At 36.7% G+C, this 19,092-nt stretch overlaps 1 protein-coding gene across 2 annotated transcripts in view; it reads right to left on the reverse strand.

Annotated features, from left to right (window-relative positions):
• Positions 1-19,092, reverse strand: part of LOC106870488 (1-phosphatidylinositol 4,5-bisphosphate phosphodiesterase beta-1) — a 64,546-nt gene that overhangs the window by 17,601 nt on the left and 27,853 nt on the right. For both annotated transcript variants that reach the window (XM_089359466.1, XM_089359467.1), the window contains exons 9-24: positions 17,775-17,938; positions 14,432-14,578; positions 13,314-13,465; positions 12,336-12,415; positions 11,698-11,782; positions 10,634-10,712; positions 9,734-9,807; positions 9,477-9,573; positions 8,583-8,667; positions 7,475-7,547; positions 5,885-5,936; positions 4,616-4,770; positions 3,701-3,865; positions 2,866-2,965; positions 1,121-1,225; positions 273-355 (exon numbers count right to left, since the gene is read on the reverse strand). In XM_089359466.1, the coding sequence (XP_089215592.1) occupies positions 273-355; positions 1,121-1,225; positions 2,866-2,965; positions 3,701-3,865; positions 4,616-4,770; positions 5,885-5,936; positions 7,475-7,547; positions 8,583-8,667; positions 9,477-9,573; positions 9,734-9,807; positions 10,634-10,712; positions 11,698-11,782; positions 12,336-12,415; positions 13,314-13,465; positions 14,432-14,578; positions 17,775-17,938 (1,696 nt within the window). The remainder of the gene's footprint in view (positions 1-272; positions 356-1,120; positions 1,226-2,865; positions 2,966-3,700; positions 3,866-4,615; positions 4,771-5,884; positions 5,937-7,474; positions 7,548-8,582; positions 8,668-9,476; positions 9,574-9,733; positions 9,808-10,633; positions 10,713-11,697; positions 11,783-12,335; positions 12,416-13,313; positions 13,466-14,431; positions 14,579-17,774; positions 17,939-19,092) is intronic.

The raw sequence follows: 19,092 nt of genomic DNA on the forward strand, positions 1-19,092 counted from the left end.
CTGGTACAGACCAGGGGAAATCTGACTGTCTAATTATATTATTTATCATTGGCATAGTGACCCTCCCAAGACGTCGCAAAATATAAAATAGTGACTTTCTTGAGTGTTTAGCAAGTTTTAACAACATGTCGCTAAAGGTTCATTTCTTGGATTCTCACTTTAAGTATCTTTTTTTTTTCTGGATAAACCAAGACACATTTTGTATCAAACACGGCAAGTATTTTCTTTAGAATGATTCAACCAACGAAAATAAAACAAATAATTAAACTTACATCTTCAAAAGCGCACAAAGCGGCAGCTCTTGCTTCGTTTGCAGATTGGTAAGCAATAGGATTCAACAAAGCATTGGCAAAATCTAGCAAAATACAGAAAATAATAGATGAGTTAGAATGGCAGAATTGTTAGAATAATTAGAGTGTCTTTTATATCTGGATACTGTGAAGTAAATGAGCCAACAAGGGAATATCTATGACAGGGATCAGGAACTTCTTCTTTATGTAAAGATATTCTTTGACATTTGTCCATGGCGCTCATGTATATATTTATATTATGGCTACATGGTAAGAAGTTTGTTTCTCAACTACATGGTTCTGGTTTCAGTCCCAGTGTGTGGTACCTTGGGCAAGCGTCTTCTACTATAGCCTCAAGCCAACCAAAGCCTTGTGAGTGGATTTGGTAGACAAAAACTGAAAGAAACCTGATGTATGTGTGTGTGTGTGTGTGTGTGTAAGTACAAGTATTGCTGTGTGGTCAAGAAGCTCGCATTCTTTGTAAGCACATGGCTTCAGGTTCAGTCCCACAGCATAGCACCTTGGACAAATGTCTTCTGACCAATATCTTGTGAGTAAATTTGGTAGAGGGAAACTATATGGAAACCCATTGTATGTGTGTCTTTGTGCTTGTGTTTGTCCCCACCACCACTCAACAATAGGTATCGGTTTGTTTATGTCCCCATAACTTAGCAGTTATGCAAGAAAGAAACTAATAGAATAAGCACCAAGCTTTACAAATAAGTCCTGGGGTCGATTTGTTTAACTAAACCCTTCGAGGTATGGTCCCAGCATGGCCACAGTCCAGTAACAGAAACAAGTAAAAGATAAAAAGACATAACGTGTTTTACCTGCGAATGCATCAGATACGTAATCTTTGGCTACAATGTGCGCAAACACAGAGGCCAAACCCAAAGGACGGTTGCTCTCATTTCTCAGAGGTATGTGACGGTAACCTAGGAAACAAAAATTAAATATACTTCAAATTATTACATAAGTGTTGTCAATAGAAATGGACCAAAATTGATTTAGATGCGTGATGAATTGACTGGGAAGCTTGGAAATGCATGGAATTGACTGAAATATGAGTGAAATTGATCAAAAAGTATGAAAAATAATGAGGAAACTAAGTGAGATTTGCATGGAATTCACTTAATAATATGTAAATGTTTAGGAAATGACAAATATTTTTGTAGAATTTGACAGAGATATAAATAAAATTGACTGAAAAGTATGGAAACCTTCAGAATATTGGGCCTCCATTAGACAAAGTCTGTCATACATCCACACATGTATGTGCAAGTTTTACTTAAGCCCTTTGTTCCCAATGGAGCATAAGCCAACAATGATTTTTATTTGATGCCCTTCATTTTGAGCTGTCTCTTCTCCATTTGGATCTCGGCTTTTTCAGCTCTACCGCTGTATCCCACCTCCAACTATTTGTAAGGTGTCCTCTCTTCTGCCTCACTTGTAAGTTCAAGGTTCAGCACCTGATGTGTCCCTGGGGTAAGCCTTTCCCTCCAAGGTCTTGTTGAGTTTTGAATTGCCATCAACGCTTCTGTAACTATATCTTTTTGTTTTTATTAGGTACAGGTATTGACCTTGTGCAGGCCCAATTTTAGCTCAAGGAAGATGTGATCTACATTAGTCTGGTCTCTATCCTTTAACCTGTCTAGCATGGGAAGGTTCATCAGGAGCTTACACTCTACTGGAATAGCTCTCAGAGTTAGGGTCATTGAGGTACACAAGCCACCACAATGCAACAAGGACTGAACTTTGTTGTGGATGTGCAAGTTTGGGTAAGGTATTTTGAGGAAGACTGATGGTTGCCCCTGCATGCAAGTCTTCCCTCTCAATCCCACTGATGTTTATCCAAGGAAAAGGCCACCAATAAGGGACAATATATCTTGGCCCTAGTGTCAAAGTAGACATTGCTGTCAGAATACAAATGGCCAGGATAGAAACTGCAAGGTAATCTTGCTCAACTCTCCAACAGATCCACCAATTCACTGCTCTGGATTGGTACAATTTTATCAAACCCAAAAAAAGATGACAGGCAAAGTTGACTTTGGCAGAATTTCAGTCTCGAGTGCAAACAGTTGGAACAAATATCGTAAACCATTCAACAAAATGCTCTAATTTCTCTACAAATTTGTTGCTGCAAATCTTTAGAAGTTGACTGATACACACACACACACATTTGGATTTTGGATGAAAATTTATATGGAAAATGTGTAGAGAATGTATGGAAAGTTATACGTAAACCATATAGGAATAACTGGACTAAATAGGAAATGTATTTGAAACAATATTAAAATGTTTGGAAGATGTTTGGAAAGACAAAAGAAAATTTATGGGTGAGAGAAGTACATCTATCCTTGTTTAGCATAGGACTTTGATTTCAAAAGAACACAGTGATAAATGAATCGTTTCCTCACAATTTGTAGATGGAAAAAAATAGTAGATTCATTGACACCAAACTTGTGGCTCACGGCAGCAAAGCTTTCACTGTCCTTTTTATACATATTCTACACTTTTACTATTGGTGGGAGTCACATATAAGACAATCTAGATTTGTCTTTAATTAACAACTTACCTGGTTTGATACCGTCCAGAGGCATGAGACGATGTCCAATAAATTTACCACCTTCTTCATACACAATAATTCTCACAACAGCCAAATCTGGCAACACAACCTGAGGAAAGAATACAAACAGAATTAATAAATGCTTGTGAGTTCATTCTGAACCAGATCACACTCACAAACACACACATAGACATAGGTGTGGCTGTGTGGTAAGAGTTTTGCTTCCCAACCACATAGTTTCAGTTTCAGCCCCACTGTGTGACACCTTCAGCAAGTGTCATCTACTATAGCCTTGGGCTGATCAAAGCCTTGTGAGTATATTTAGCAAGTCTGTGCCGGTAGCACATAAAAAGCACCATTCAAGTGTGGTCATTGCCAGTGCTGCCTGACTGGCTCTTGTGCCGGTGGCATGCAAAAAAAAAAACCGATTACACTCTCGGAATGGTCAGCATTAGGAAGGGCATCCAGCTGTAGAAACCTTGCCAGATCGCATTGGAGCCTGCTGCAGCCTCCTGGCCTTGCCAGTCCTCAGTCAAACCGTCCAACTCATGCCAGCATGGAAAACAGACGTTAAACAATGATGATGATGATGAAACTAAAAAGAAGCTTGTTGCATGCATACACACACACACACACACACACACGTATATATATATATATATATATATATATATATATATATATATATAATGGAGTATTTTTGGTGAAGTATTGTGTAAGGGTGTTCATATTTAGAGGAGGGAATGAGAAAGTAAAGTGTAAAACGTAAACTTATATTCTGGATAGGAAGGTTATAGATTTTGAAGCAGTTCTTCGTTAGCAATACTAATAAACCATAACAAACCTTTTTGAAGACAAAAGCTTCTTCGTTGTAGTAGGGATCCATACCATTGTTGACCACGGTTTTCGTTTTGAACTTCTTCCTGACTGTGTCAGTTGGTAATCCATACATTTCAACCTCGACGTAGGAAGAGATCTTCTTGTCAGATAGGAACTGGGCTGAGATGATCTGTGTATGGAAGATAAGAAGCAGTGACAAAAAATAGTAATGACAACATGACAACAATCACACTGGTAATAACTGGCTTATCTATCTATCTATCTATCAGTCTGTCTGTCTATCTATATATCTATCTGTCTATCTACCAGTTTATCTATCTATATACCCGTACCAGATCAACTAACTTATGCAGATCAGTGCTCAGGACTTTTGTAACACAGGCTCAAATCAAAACACTGTTTTTTAAATATATATATATATATATATATAAGCTATCACAAATAGCTATGCAGACTTAAACACATTGGAGCTCAGTGTCAGTGTAACACAGGATCAAATCAAGACACTCTGATATATATAAATATATATACACATATATATATATATAGTCCCCCATAAAAAAAATATGCAGACTTAAACACATTGGATCTGAAGATCAATGTAATACAAAATCAAATTGGGAGACTGTGATTTATATAATCTGCCACAAATAAATCTACAAACTTAACCAATATAACACACTACAAAAACTCAGGTTACTGTGGACCATTTAATTCACTACATGTAGATCTAGTGATTCACCTATCAAGGTTGATGTAAAACAGCACAAAATTATATGACAGTGGTCTATTTAATTTACAGCAAGTAAATCTGTTGACTCAGTCATTCCAGGACTCAAAACAGATGTAACATCAGATCAAATCAGATAATAATGATTAAATTACAAATTTGTTAACTTCTCTATGGTTAATTTCTTACCTTGATTTCAACTGTTCCGGCAACTACACCATCGACAGTAGATTCTGTGAAGGGATCAAATCTCTTGTCCAGTTTTCTCATAAACTCTGGTTTTACTATATAACCAGAGCATCCGTTGTATTCAAATACACCCAAATTGACGCACATGGCCAAATCTAGAAAACAACAGAAAAGTGATTTATTATGTAATAGTTTAATTAAATAAATTTTAAAATAGTAAGTGGTCATATATACATACATACATACATACACACACACACATACATACATAATGGATAATAAAATGAATGGTTTACACCTGGTAGCTTACTGGTAAAGCACAGTCACTTTCACAGTGACCGTTAGGTAAACGGCAAATGAAAGACGGAAGATGGAATATATGAGAATTTATTGTTAATCACGACAATTGTTTCGACGCATCGAGCATCGATTTCTCATGGGTGGGACACTCAACAACTGGTTCAGGAGGGCGTTTATACATCCATATCTGTTAACGGCTATTTTTAATACTTTTCTTGAAGGCTTTGGTCAGCCTGAGGCTATAGAAGAAGACACTTGCCCAAGGTGCCATGCAGTGGGATTGAACCTAGAACCATGTTGTTGGAAAGCAAACTACTTACCACACAGCTACTCCTATATATACATACACATATATATATATATATATATATATATATATATATATATATATATATATATATATATATATATATATATATATATATATATATATATATATATATATATATATATATATATATATATACATACATACATACATACATACATACATATATATATATATATATATATATATATATATATATATATATATATATATATATATATATATATATATATATATATATATATATATATATATATATATATATATATATACACACACACATGCACCTATGACAGGCTTCTTTCAGTTTCTGTCTCCTAAACTCATTCACAAGGTGCCATGCAGTGGGACTGATCCCAAAACCATGTGATCGGGAAGCAAGCTTGTATTTTGGTGTTTGTTCCCCCCACCGTTACTTGACAACCAGTGTTGGTTTGTTCATGTCCCTGTAACTTAATGATCTGGCAAAAGAGACCAATAGAATAAAGTACCAGACTTTTAAAGAAGTACAGGAGCTGATCCTTCAGGGAAGTGCTCCAGCATAACCGTAGTCCAATGACCGAAACAAGTAAACAACAGAAGGTAAAAGATTAAATAAAGCCAAACAATAAAATAAATAATAATAAATAAACAAAACTTACCAAAACATTGGAAGTTCAATGCCACCAATTGGCATCCTGCATTCCAGTAGATCTGGAGTGTGAGAGAGGGAAAGAATGTGAGTGTGAGTGTGAGTGAGGGAGAAAGAAAGAGAGTGACTGAGAATATGAGAGAGAATGAAAGTGAGGGATATATACTTTTCTACTCTAGGCACAAGGCCCGAAATTTTGGAGGAAGGGGGCCAGTCGATTAGATTGACCCCATTAGGCAACTGGTACTTAATTTATCGACCCTGAGAGGATGAAAGGCAAAGTTGACCTCAGCGGAAATTGAACTCAGAATGTAAAGACATTTTGCCCGGCGTGCTAATGTTTCTTATTTCTTTATTGCCCACAAGGGACTAAACATAGAGGAGACAAATAAGGACAGACAAAGGGATTAAGTCAATTACATCGACCCCAGTGCGTAACTGGTACTAACGTTTCTGCCAGCTCGCCACTTGCGAGTGATATATATGTCAATGACACACACGTGGGTACATTAGAGATCCCCTCCCGATCCTTTGCCACTTTTGCCATCACTACTATCATCATCATTACAACACTATTATCCCCTTCCCTGGCCACTCCATCAGTGGTGATAAAAAGGGTTCCAGTAGATATGACCAATGGAACTGCTTGCTCGTAAAATTAAGGTGCAAGTATCTGAGTACTCCACAAACACATGTACCCTTAACTCATTAACATTTGACCCTATAGCATTTAAACTGGCCATAGCTGGCCAAAATGTTTTATCTGTTTCTAGATTCTGGCCTCTCAGAACTAAGCTTTAATGTTATTCTAGAAATAAGCAACCACATCATCAAAATCTCAGAGCAACAATGTGTGTGTGTTGGCACTCCGTCGCTTATGACGTCAAGGGTTCCAGTTGATCCGATCAACGGAACAACCTGCTCATGAAATTAACGTGCAAGTGGCTGAGCACTCCACAGACACGTGTACCCTTAACGTAGTTCTCGGGGGATATTCAGCATGACACAGTGTGACAAGGCTGACCCTTTGAATTACAGGCACAACAGAAACAGGAAGTAAGAGTCAGAGAAAGTTGTGGTGGAAGAGTACAGCAGGGTTCGCCACCATCCCCTGCGGGAGCCTCGTGGAACTTTAGGTGTTTTCGCTCAATAAACACTCACAACACCCGGTCTGGGAATCGAAACCGCAATCCTATGACCGCGAGTCCGCTGCCCTAACCACTGGGCCAGTGCGCCTCCACAAGAGCAACAATGTAATACACGGGTAACTCAAAATAATGTGGATAAATAAGTATTAAATTTTACAGAGAAATCTGAATACTAAAAGGTTAAACAAGCCATATCTGGCCCAAATATTCATCATCACCATTCCCTTAACCAATACTACCACCACCACCACCATCTTCACCGTCGTCCCCACTGCCACCATCACCATCATCAGCACTATAACCATCACCATCATGATGATAATCACCACCACTAACACCACTGCCATTACCAGCATCACCACTGCAACTGTCAATATCACCTCCACTACCACAAATGCACTTACTGACCTTACCCTTTCTTACCTGTGCTGAGACTGAATTGATAGACTTACCTGTGGTACGTAGTTACTAGAGTCGACTCTGGTACCCTTCGGGTAGATTCTTGTCAGCTGTCTCTTGTTGTAACTGGATGCAGGTTAAGGACGAGCAGCACATTGCAGAGAGAGGTTCTGTTGTTATTGATGTTGTTGTTGTTGTTATTGTTGTTGATTTTTTTTGCTTCTGTTTTTGTATTTGTTGTTGTTGTTGTTTAAGCCTACAACAATCCTGATTGAGCAAATTTTGTTTTGGAGTTGATTTGTTTAACTAAGACCCTTCAAGGTGGTGCTCCAGCATGACTACAGTCCACTGACTGAATCAAGGCAAAACGTAAAAGACAGGGAAAAGGAAAGAAAGTGCCCATGACCCTTTACAGAGTTCTGAGAGAGGGAAGAAGAGAAGAAGAGAAGAAGATTTCTTCAAACTTGAGACCCTGCTTCAAATGTTTTGCAAACGGAGTGAACTCTGCTAGAAACACCAAGAAACCAGGTGGTGATCTTAAACCAAGTGATGGATTAAATCATCCACCTGAATAGGCTTTGGTAGAATTTGAACTCAGATTGTAATAAAAAAAGAGTTAAGTTCCTTCCCAAGTTATATAGATTCATAAGGGCTGGTTTCCTGATTTCTATGATGTATAAATTCCCCACCTGTACGGGATGCTGGTCTGTCACAGGATTATGCATTTTTGCGATTGTGAATGAATAAGCATTAAATTCAATAGAGTAATCTGAATGCTAAAGGGTTAAACTGACCATATCTGGCCCAGATATTCTACTTGATGATTCTGTGTGTGTGTGTGTGTGGATTAAGGTTGTATTAATCTTAACACCAAATCAACAATTGCCATCTGCAAAGACATCATCACCCACTCCCATACACTTCATCATCATTCTCATCATACTTTTCCTCAGCATAATTGTTATTACTGCCACCACCAAGACAATTAGTCCTCCTCCTCCTTCTCCTCCTCCTCCTCCTCCTCCTCCTCCTCCTCATCATCATCATCTTCTTGATCACTCCAACCACCACCATTACTGCCCTCACCACCACCACCATCACCACCATCGTCCTCACTGACATTTCTAACCTCCACAAACTCTCTCTAAAGTTAAAGGATACTCTACAAAGTCTTCTGGTGCTTCTTTCAGTAAGTTCAAAGCTTGGGTTTCTACCATGGATGACATCTCATAGCTTCTGTTCTTCTCTGTTGGATGAAAATGAATAAACATTTAAATAGGTGAACATGTAAACAGATGAAAAGACAGACATGGATCTCACTTGAATAGAAAATGTATGAGAGATATTTTCTGAAGTGAGGCTGGAGAAATATCTTGGACACTGATTGTCAACTCTTTTTTTTACCTATGGACCCCTTTGATTCCTGTCTTACTCTACTGGATCCTAATAATCATTCAATGTTTAAGAAAGTCCCTTTCATCATCGTCATCATCGTCATCATCATCATTATATTTTTATAATTAAGTATTATTATGAATTGTATATATAAGAAATGATATGCTAAAATATTTTGTATATTGTAAAAGCATAACCAATTAATTGCAGATAAATTTTAACAGCAAAATCTAATGTGAGCCTTCAGGGGTCATATGGGTCCTGATTGAGAACTATTGGGAAGATTTATCTCCCTTTGTGATCTGTTACGCTGATGATAATTTTGAGTTATCTCCCCTACTAAATCTAACACCTTACCTATAATACATCGGTCAGCTGACACTATTTTTTCCCATATATGCTTCTGCTTTTGGAAATGCAATAAATATTGCATTTTCTTTTCATGGAGCAAGACATTTAATAGAATTTTCAGCCATTAAATTCTCATCTATCTGGATAATTTCAAGTAGCATTGAACACAGGAGATAACGACTGAGCTCTGATCAATTCAATGGCATACACATCGGTTATATGTTTCTGGTATGTCTTGTGAAAATATGATTAAGCTTTGGGCGGTGGGGGGCTGAAGCATTCTTTGTGAAAACTACAAATCACACTTACTTGTGGCATTGTCAAAGGTTGTGAAATGAACTGGTTGGATATAGTTGACAAGGGCAGACATTTCTTCAGCGGCTTCAGCTTCTTTAGCAGCAGTTCCCTGTTAAATGAAATGGTACATTTCTTTTACCCTCACTTGGATGAAAATTAAAAACAACAAAAAATCGAATAAAAGAAGGAATATTAAAAAGAGAATGAATGAGAAATATTATAGATGACTTGTTGAAAAATTCTCCTTCAAAAATGCAAAGTCAAGTTACCGCATCTTTCTTTTCTTTCTCAATTTTCTTCTTTTCTTCATCTGTTAAGCCAGCCATGTCATCATCATCTCCACCTAAAGTGATGATAAAAGAAAATTAGGGAAAATACAAAATGTTCAAACTATCATACTGTATCTCCATACCATAAACCAATACATGTGAGAGTGTGTGATATGATCCCCTACACGACTGAAGCAATAGTAACTAACCCAAATCTTGGGTAGGCCTCACAATGGAGTACTCCTCTCACATTTGAGATGGTAGAATTAGGTAGAATTAAGCAATTGTAGTCAATAATATTGGTAGAATTGTGCAAATGCAGTCAAGGATGTTGGTAGAATTAGATAACTACAATCAATAATATTGGTGTAATTAGAAAAGTGTAGTCAATAATATTGGTAGAATTTGGCAGCTGCATCAATAAAGTTGGTAGAATTAGAGAAGTGTTCTCAGTAATATTAATAGAATTAGGCAACTGTTGTCAATAATATTGGTAGAATTAGATAATTTCAGTCAATAATATTGGCAGAATTAAGAAACAGTATTCAATAATAATGATAGAATTAGAGAACTATGCTCAATAATATTGGTAGAATTAGACAAATTCAGTCAATAATGTTGGTAGAATTAGATAATGGTAAAATGAGGTAACTTTAGTTAATATCTAGTAAAATTTGACTGCCTCAACTTGATGTTACTAAAATAAGACTTAGTAGAATTAATTTATCATAATTAGACTATTCCAACTATCAGTATTACTAAAATAAAACTTAGGACAACCATTGGTATAATCGAAATTAGTTTGTACCAGCCATGGGTTTTACAAACACAAGACTACTCCAGTTGGTTACTAAGTAACCAACAGGTGTCAAAGATAAAAAACTGCAACCCTATACCTACCTTTGTGCACTTTCTTATTCTTAATCAAAATCTTCTTCTTGAGGTCATGTGGTGATGGTAGTTGAATACCGGGTTTAAGCTGTGAAAAAACAAACACAGAAGACATGATCAAAACGTGAGCGACTTCTGTGATGATGGGTGGTGGGGAAAGAGAAAGAGATTGCTTTTAGGGAGCTGGGAGAAAACATTAACCCTTTTGCTTCAAACACAGAAAACAATGAATATCAAAGAAGCTGCAACCACCAACTAAAAATAAGTCCCCTCCCCACAAATTTCAGGCCTTGTGCTTATAGTAGAAAGGATTATTATTATTATTATTATTATCATTATTATTATTATTATTATCATCATTATTATTATTATTAGTTGCTACAAGTTGCCTTTGCTGTTGTTGTTCTTGTTGTTGTTGCTTGGCTTCTAGTTCAGCCTGATCCACAAGACTTATAATGAATGGCATGCCAACAGTGAAATTCTTAGTCTTTTTTCTATTATATTTAAGTCTAAATTACCTATACACATTTTAGGCAATGTACAAGACCACATTCTCCAATGTGTTTTTTTTTGTTTTTTTTTTTTCAAGACAGCAAGATATACTACATGTACTTGCGGCAGCCCTCACCCAGGATGGGTTGAGCCAGCTCTGATCAATGAGTTCACCAAATCTCTCATGAATGCGGACCATATCCAAAAGTTGACCCAAAACTCCAGCTTGCAAATTTGACAAACGCCCCACTGAGACAGCAAGTGCATCAGATAGCACAGATGCCATAGCCGTAGTTGTCATTTGTTGTTGAGGTGTAGAGTTCATATTCAGAATGTCAGTGAGAATGCAAGTTCACATGTGGTCCCCAGTCACATATATACACACTTTGGGACAGTGTGATCTGTAACAGCTCATCTTGCTGTCGATTTTCAACAGCTACAGAGGATTCACTGACCAATTCACTGCAGATTTTCAGAGCAGACATAGTTTGGGTTTACAGCAAGATACGATTTGAAGATTCAGATGCTATTTCTGGCAGGCTGAGAGAGATGCATAGCATCAACAAAATCAAAGTGCTTACTGGGAATGAGTCCAAAGATTTCTGCAAAAGTAATTCTCCAAAAGCTTCACAGCAATATTTTGCTAGTAATTGTTGTTGCTTTACTCTGAAAGTAAAAAAGACATGTTTAATGTGGTGTGAAAGAAGGAAAGTTGTAAATCTAGTCGAGTTAACGGTTCCTCATGAAGATAATATGGACGCTGTGCGGGCTCGAAGGATTGACCGTTATGTAAACCTCCTCGAGAAATGTGAAGACGCAGGCTGGAAAGCGGAGCATTTTCCAATCGAAGTTGGATGTAGAGGGTTTGTAGTACACAGTGTGAGACGACTGCTGTTATTGTTAGGCCTAACTCATCGTAAGGTAAAAACCACCATGAGTGATATCCAAAATACAGTGGAGAAGGCTAAGCCACTGGATTTGGTTAAAAAAAGACAATGAGCGATGGCTAGAAAAATATTGAGCTTTTTTTTTAATAACCAGTTGATCTAGCAAGCGGGGCCTCATATCAGAGAAGGAGGCCGGTGCGCATTGATGCCGTCGAAAGAAAGAAAGAAAGAAAGAAAGGAAGAAAGAAAGGAAGGAAGGAAGGAAGGAAGGAAGGAAGGCAGGAAGAAAGGAAGAAAGAAAGAAAGAAAGGTATAAATGCCTCAGAACTTACGAACAATGGTTTTCAAATGACAATATCACAGGATACTCTGATACCTTAAAGGCTGCTTCTGCAATGGCTTCAACCACATCCTGTACAATAACAAAAAAAAAAAAAGTGATATTTAACACGTTAACTGCCACATGTACCACAAGTGGTTCATTACAAACTGTCCCTTGGATAGCTTCGGTGGCTGGTATACATAGGCAAGTGCTGGTCTTCCATAAAAAAAACCTTGTCTGGACTAGTACCTCGGAGGGGAACTTTCTTGGTGCAATCCTATGGTCATTTATGACCAAAGGGGGCTCTTTACCCCCCTTTTTTTTATACATATACATAGATGTGTGTGTGTGTATGTGTTTATATCACAAAAAACTTGGAGAGAACATGAAATAATTTGTCTTTAATGGGTGAAGTCAGAACAGATATAGCTAGAAATAACATATATTATAACTCTATCTACTTCAAGTTCAATTGTAAAACATGAATTATAATATATGCACACACATACATATCATTATATAATATAGATATGTATGTGTATGTGTGTGTGTGCATATATATATATATATATATATATATATATATATATATATATATATATATAATCCAAGAAAGTTAGGGGTTGTGAATCCAACCCACTAAGGAATAATATCTATCCAATATACTGCCAGAAAGATACTCAATTACTATTACACTAGTGTTTTTACTGAGTGGGTATTTATATATACATATATATATATATATATATATATATAGAGAGAGAGAGAGAGAGAGAGAGAGAGATACATACATTATATGTGTATATGTATGTATGTATTATGTATGTATTTATGTATGTATATCAGGCACAAATCCATAGTTTCTTGAGACCAACAGATGCCTATTACTACTACTACTACATATACACACACACACATGTACATATTTTGTGTTGTATCATTGTTTGCTTCACTAGAGTTATTTGGATAATGATCATGTGATACTTGCCTTGAAAGATACTTCTGTACACATTGTGAAGCCGTGAGTAATGATTGGTTCTCCATCTTTTCCATCCCAACAATCCAATTCCAGACAACGACATCCGGTAAGCAAAACTTGACGGTATATTTCCACTGAAGACTTTCCAGTCAACTGGTGCCCTAAAATATGGACATTGTAACTTAATAATAATTACAATCTTTTCTACTAAAAGCACAAGGCTTGAAATTTGTGGGGAGGGAACTAGTCAATTACATCAACCCCAGTGTTTCACTGGTACTTAATTTATTGACCCTGAAAGGATGAAAGGTAAAGTCAACCTTGGCGGAATTTTAACTCAAAATGTGCAGATAGACAAAATGTCACTAAATATTTTGCCTAGTGTGCTAACAATTCAGCCAGCTTGCTGCCCTGGTAATAATAATAATTCTTTCTACTTTAGGCACAGGGCCTGACATTTGGAGGGAGGGGGGTCTAGCTGATAACATCGACCCCAGTGTTTCACCCGTACTTAACTTATCAACCCCAAAAGAATGAAAGGCAAAGTCAACCTCGGCGGAATTTGAACTCAGGACGTAGCAGCGAAATTTGAACTCAGAACGTAGCATTTTGCCTGGAGTGCTGATGATTCTGCCATCTCGTTGCCCTGATAATAATAATAATGATGATAATAAAGTCTTACAAAATGGTAATGGTAGCAGTAGCAATGATGATGATGATGATGATGATGATGATGATGATGATGATGATGATGGTGTTGGTGATGATGATGATGATGATGATGATGATGATGATGATGTTGATGATGATAATGATGATGATGATGATGAAGAAAAAGAAGAAGAAGAAGAAGAAGAAGAGGAGGAGGAGGAATGAAGAGGAAGGGGAGGATGGTAGAGATCACAAGGGTGATAGTGATGATTACTGCAGACCGTTCCCATTAACGCCCAACCTCATCCTCTTTTGCATGCGTCCACACCAAAATCTCTCCTTCAAAAAGATGCCATCCCTTCATTATACCCCATCGACCCCTTCACCTTGTTTATCACCATTAGTTTACCACAAACTACCTCCCTTTGTCAGCCCCCTCACCTGGTACATGTATAAGATAATTGGTCAGGCCTTACCTGTCAAGTAGGTGTTGTGGGAAGAATTGATGTAGTAAGCTGCAAGGGGCAGCTTCATGTTGGCCCCCAAATCCAACCGATGCATTGGGGTAAGATTGTTTTCTTCACACATAAGGAAATACAGCAATCCTTCTTTTGTCAGCTGACCTGTGTATAAGTAGACAATAGAAAAAAAAATAGAGAGAAACATGAGTGGAAAAGATTTGGATGGGTGGATACGAAGGGAGTTGATGATGTAAGCATGTCAATGGATGATGAAAGAACAGGAGTAACGTAAACACCTTCAGTAGCTGACAGCTAATTCTACTATAAGAAGCACTGTACTAAAAGCTGAGTCCATGAATACTTGTGCAACATCCTATAACTTATTTTCCTCTCACATACACACACATTTAGCATCAAAATTTGTGGATAAATTTCTCAAGGGGCAGTTTAGCTTAATGGTAAAGCGCTCAGCTGGAGTCTTGAGGGATATGGGTTTGAGTCCCATGGCATTTTGTTGACAAATTTTTCCACTTTGTAACAACAATTTACCCAGTATTTCTGCTGTTCTAAAGGCAATTCTGTGTTTGAAAAAATATCATCTTATTTGTAACATACAATACACATTTTAGCTTGACTTTTCTCTCTTGGTTCGAATATCATCCGTGCAACAGCTACATTCCTCCCTATGCCTGCCATAAGGCTTCACTTTCACACACGCCAGCTTAATCTAATTCATCCTTAGTCAAAAGACACCCGTTGTTAATGTCCTGTTATTTGTATTTGTGTACCATTTCTCCATTTTTTTCCGTCCTTGTTTTCGTATACATTCGCTGCTTTCTTTCAAGGAATCTAGTGCTCTTAGCTTAGTTTTTCCTTGGAGCTGGCCAGATTGGAGCAATCTCGAGTATAACCAGCCAAAATTGCAAAGATAATCTGGAACTTGACTGGAGGAAAGAAAACTCCGAATGACCCGTCCTTGTTTTCTTTGTATCGTCTGTCTGGATGTTTTGCTGTCCCTTTTTTGTATCACCTAACTGCCTGGATGTTTTGCGTTTTTGTCCCATTTTTGTATTTTATATACATATAAATATGTAATGACTTTTGAAGGTAACTTACCTTTTTCTGTAAGCATTTCAGTAGATAAATCATTTGACATCATTTGTATATGAAATGAAAGAAGAAAAATGTTCATATATTAGCAAGGTGGATCATGAATTTGATGCAGATGTGATGGAATTGGTCACGTTAAGATATTAATGGGATTTATAAAAGAAATATAACTTAGAGGTTGGAAGTAAACAGAATCTATATTGTATATTGCATGTCAAAAAAATCCAAAGAAATTATATATATATGTGAATATATATATATATATATATATATATATATATATATATATATATACTGTGGACACCAGTAAGGAACAATTATGAATTTTTCATTTAATTTAATTTTTTTAAATATGTATTTTTGATAAGGTTCGTTTTTTTCAAGAACCGAAACATGTTAAAAATATCTCTGACAAAATTATAAATTAAAATTCATTTTTTATATATTGGCGTTTTCAAACTTCTTTTTTATAAATATATATATATATATATATATATATATAAAATATACAAGAATAAGGGCAGGGAATCGTCAATTAATAATAGAATTAATAATTAACAATTTTGCCAAGTAGTTGGAGAAGCAACTCAATGCTAATCCCTGTATATTTATGATGATAAATGGTTTTACCGATAAAGGTTTTTTCATACTGAACTACTTGGCAAAATTGTTAATTATTAATTCTATTATTAATTGACGATTCCCTGCCCTTATTCTTGTATATTTTATATTTGATACCTCTAAGTTAGATGGTTAAACCGTAATCCCTCCACACGGGACTTTTTTTCATACGGGATTATTTGTGACGCACATGGAATAGATTTCTTTGAGGTAGGATGCCTGAACTCACTAGCCGATGAATTCGTAAGTGCTTTTCTTATCGTTGATTTTTGGTGTCGCATGGCCAAAAACTACCGTGAATTTTTTTAGAGACACTTTCAAATTTATCAGAATATCGGACTGAAGATTTGGAATAGAGAAATTTTCATTCTCTTAACCATGAAACGATCGTATCCGATTAACTAAAGACTTGTTTTGTTTATGTTTTCCCCTCCGGTTTTTTGTTCTATGTGTGCCATAAATATCGCCATCCGTTTAGAGAAAAATTTGTAGTTTAGAATCAGTAGTTCTTTGACTGCTATTTCTAAATTTTCAGTATGTTGGAGAAGCAACTCAATGCTAATCCCTGTATATTTATGATATATATATATATATATATATATATATATATATATATATAATCAAAGGATCAAAAGTTCTTCTCAAATCATTGGTGCATAAGGCTGGTTTCTGGATATGTGTGTGTGTGTGTGTGTGTATGCATCTCGTAAGTTGTTCAGAGACTACATAGAGCCAAGAGGAACCACAGTTTGGTAAAGGTTAGCAGGCCGAGACTTCAAAATGACTGCCACCCCTCTTGTTGTAACAAATGATAAACCTTAGTTTTAGATTTGTTGGATGTTGACTTCAAAGTTACCTGAATTAATTAAATAGGGGGTAATCAGAAGTGAAAAGGAGCTCTTCCTAATTTGAGTAATAAAGAAATGATAATAATAATAATAATAATAAAAGAAAATAGCTAATTATTAAATATAGAATATACAGAGATTGAAGATATATATATTAATATATATATATTATATATTATTAATATATATATATTATATATTATTAATATATTTCTGAACTTCAGTATGTGGTGAAGCAACTGTTGCTGATCCCTCAATTATGTTTATAAATTTATAAGAACTTTTGAATAAGTTCTTTACCAATAATGGTGTTTACATACCGAAGTGCTTGGTAAAAATTATTAATTATTAATTTATTAATAAATTAATAATCCTTTACCCTTTTATTTGTATTAATATATATATATATATATTAATAAATATATATATATCATCATCATCATCGTTTAACGTCCGCTTTCCATGCTAGCATGGGTTGGACGATTTGACTGAGGACTGGTGAAACCGGATGGCAACACCAGGCTCCAGTCTGTATATATATATATATATATATATATATATATATATATATATATATATATATATATATATATATATATATATATATATATAATAAATATATATATTAATCAACTTTCATATGTATATACATGAAAGATGATTAATTTGAATCAATATGATTCAATACGACAGAGTAAGACGCATGCTAAAGGGTTATTCATTACAAAAATTTAGTGATTGGATATCATTGCAAGAAGAATCTATTTGATATTACGCACTTTTTCCTTTCTTGTTGACAGCAGATTCATATTCTGCAATCAAACTCAGGCATTGAGCATCTGTATAAAGAGGGAAAAGGGTCTTGTGTAAGCTTGGATGTCTCTGCATTTCGTTGAGGAAGTCTCTGAACATCTCAGTATTAATGTTGCCTTTGTTCTGTGATCTGAAACGATAATTTAAATTATAGTTGGGAAGGTCTGCTACAGCAACAAGGGCAATGGGTTGTACAATATGTTTCGAATGGTATGAGTGCTTCAAATGTGGAAGAATGTCCCTGGAAGATGAAGAGCAAATCTGGAAGACCTGCCACAAGCATCACTCCTGGAAATGTAATATTGTGCATCGAGAATTCATCCCCCTCCCTAGGGCTAGCCCATCAATTGAGTGTTGTACTGCGATGTTGTGAAGCGTCTGAGGGAGGACATTCGGCGACAGTGACTGGATCTGTGGAGCGCAAAGAATTGGATTTTTCACTGAGTTCTCCTCACTTGTGAGTTCATTGCCAAAAACGACATGGTATTGCTTCTGCACCTGCCCTATTCACCAGATTTTGCACCTGTGGATTTCCATCTCTTCCCCAAGATGAAATTGCAGCTCAAAGGTCACCGTTTTAACTCCATTGTTGAGATCCAGGGTGAATTGCGGAAGGTCCTTTGACTCACTCATGGAAAACGACTTCCAGGACAGATTTCAAAAGTGGCAGGAATGCTGGGAGTGGTGCATTGCTGTGCAAGGAGACTATTTCAAAGGAGACGATGCTAAAACTTAGGTGCGGGAGTGGCTCTATGGTAAGTAGCTTGCTTACCAACCACATGGTTCCGGGTCCAGTCCCACTGCATGGCACCTTGAGCAAATATCTTCTACTATAGCCTCGGGCCGACCAAAGCCTCGTGAGTGGATTTGGTAGACGGAAACTGAAAGAAGCCTGTCGTATATATGTATATATATATATATACATATATATATATATATATATATATATATATATATATATATATATATATATGTATTATGTGTGTGTATGTTTGTGTGTCTGTGTTTGTCCCCCCAACATTGACAACCGATGCTGTAGTAGCGTCACCGTCGCGTCGGTCGGCTGAGAGCGGAAGTCGAGGCGGAAGTCGAGGCGGAAGTCCCGCTGCTGCCATCGCCGCCGCCGCCGCGCGGAGAGCAAACGAAAGCGAAGAGGAGGAGTCTGAAAAATCGCGGCCGCCGCTGCTGCGGTAGCCGTTCGTTCGTACGTACGTTACGCGTCCTAATCCGCCGCTCTGCTGTAGCAGCGGAAAAGCGCGCCAGACGGAAGAAAAAGAGTTCGCC

The sequence above is a fragment of the Octopus bimaculoides genome, chromosome 11 (assembly GCF_046866305.1).
Source record: "Octopus bimaculoides isolate indiv1 chromosome 11, ASM4686630v1, whole genome shotgun sequence".
Classification (NCBI taxonomy): domain Eukaryota; kingdom Metazoa; phylum Mollusca; class Cephalopoda; order Octopoda; family Octopodidae; genus Octopus; species Octopus bimaculoides.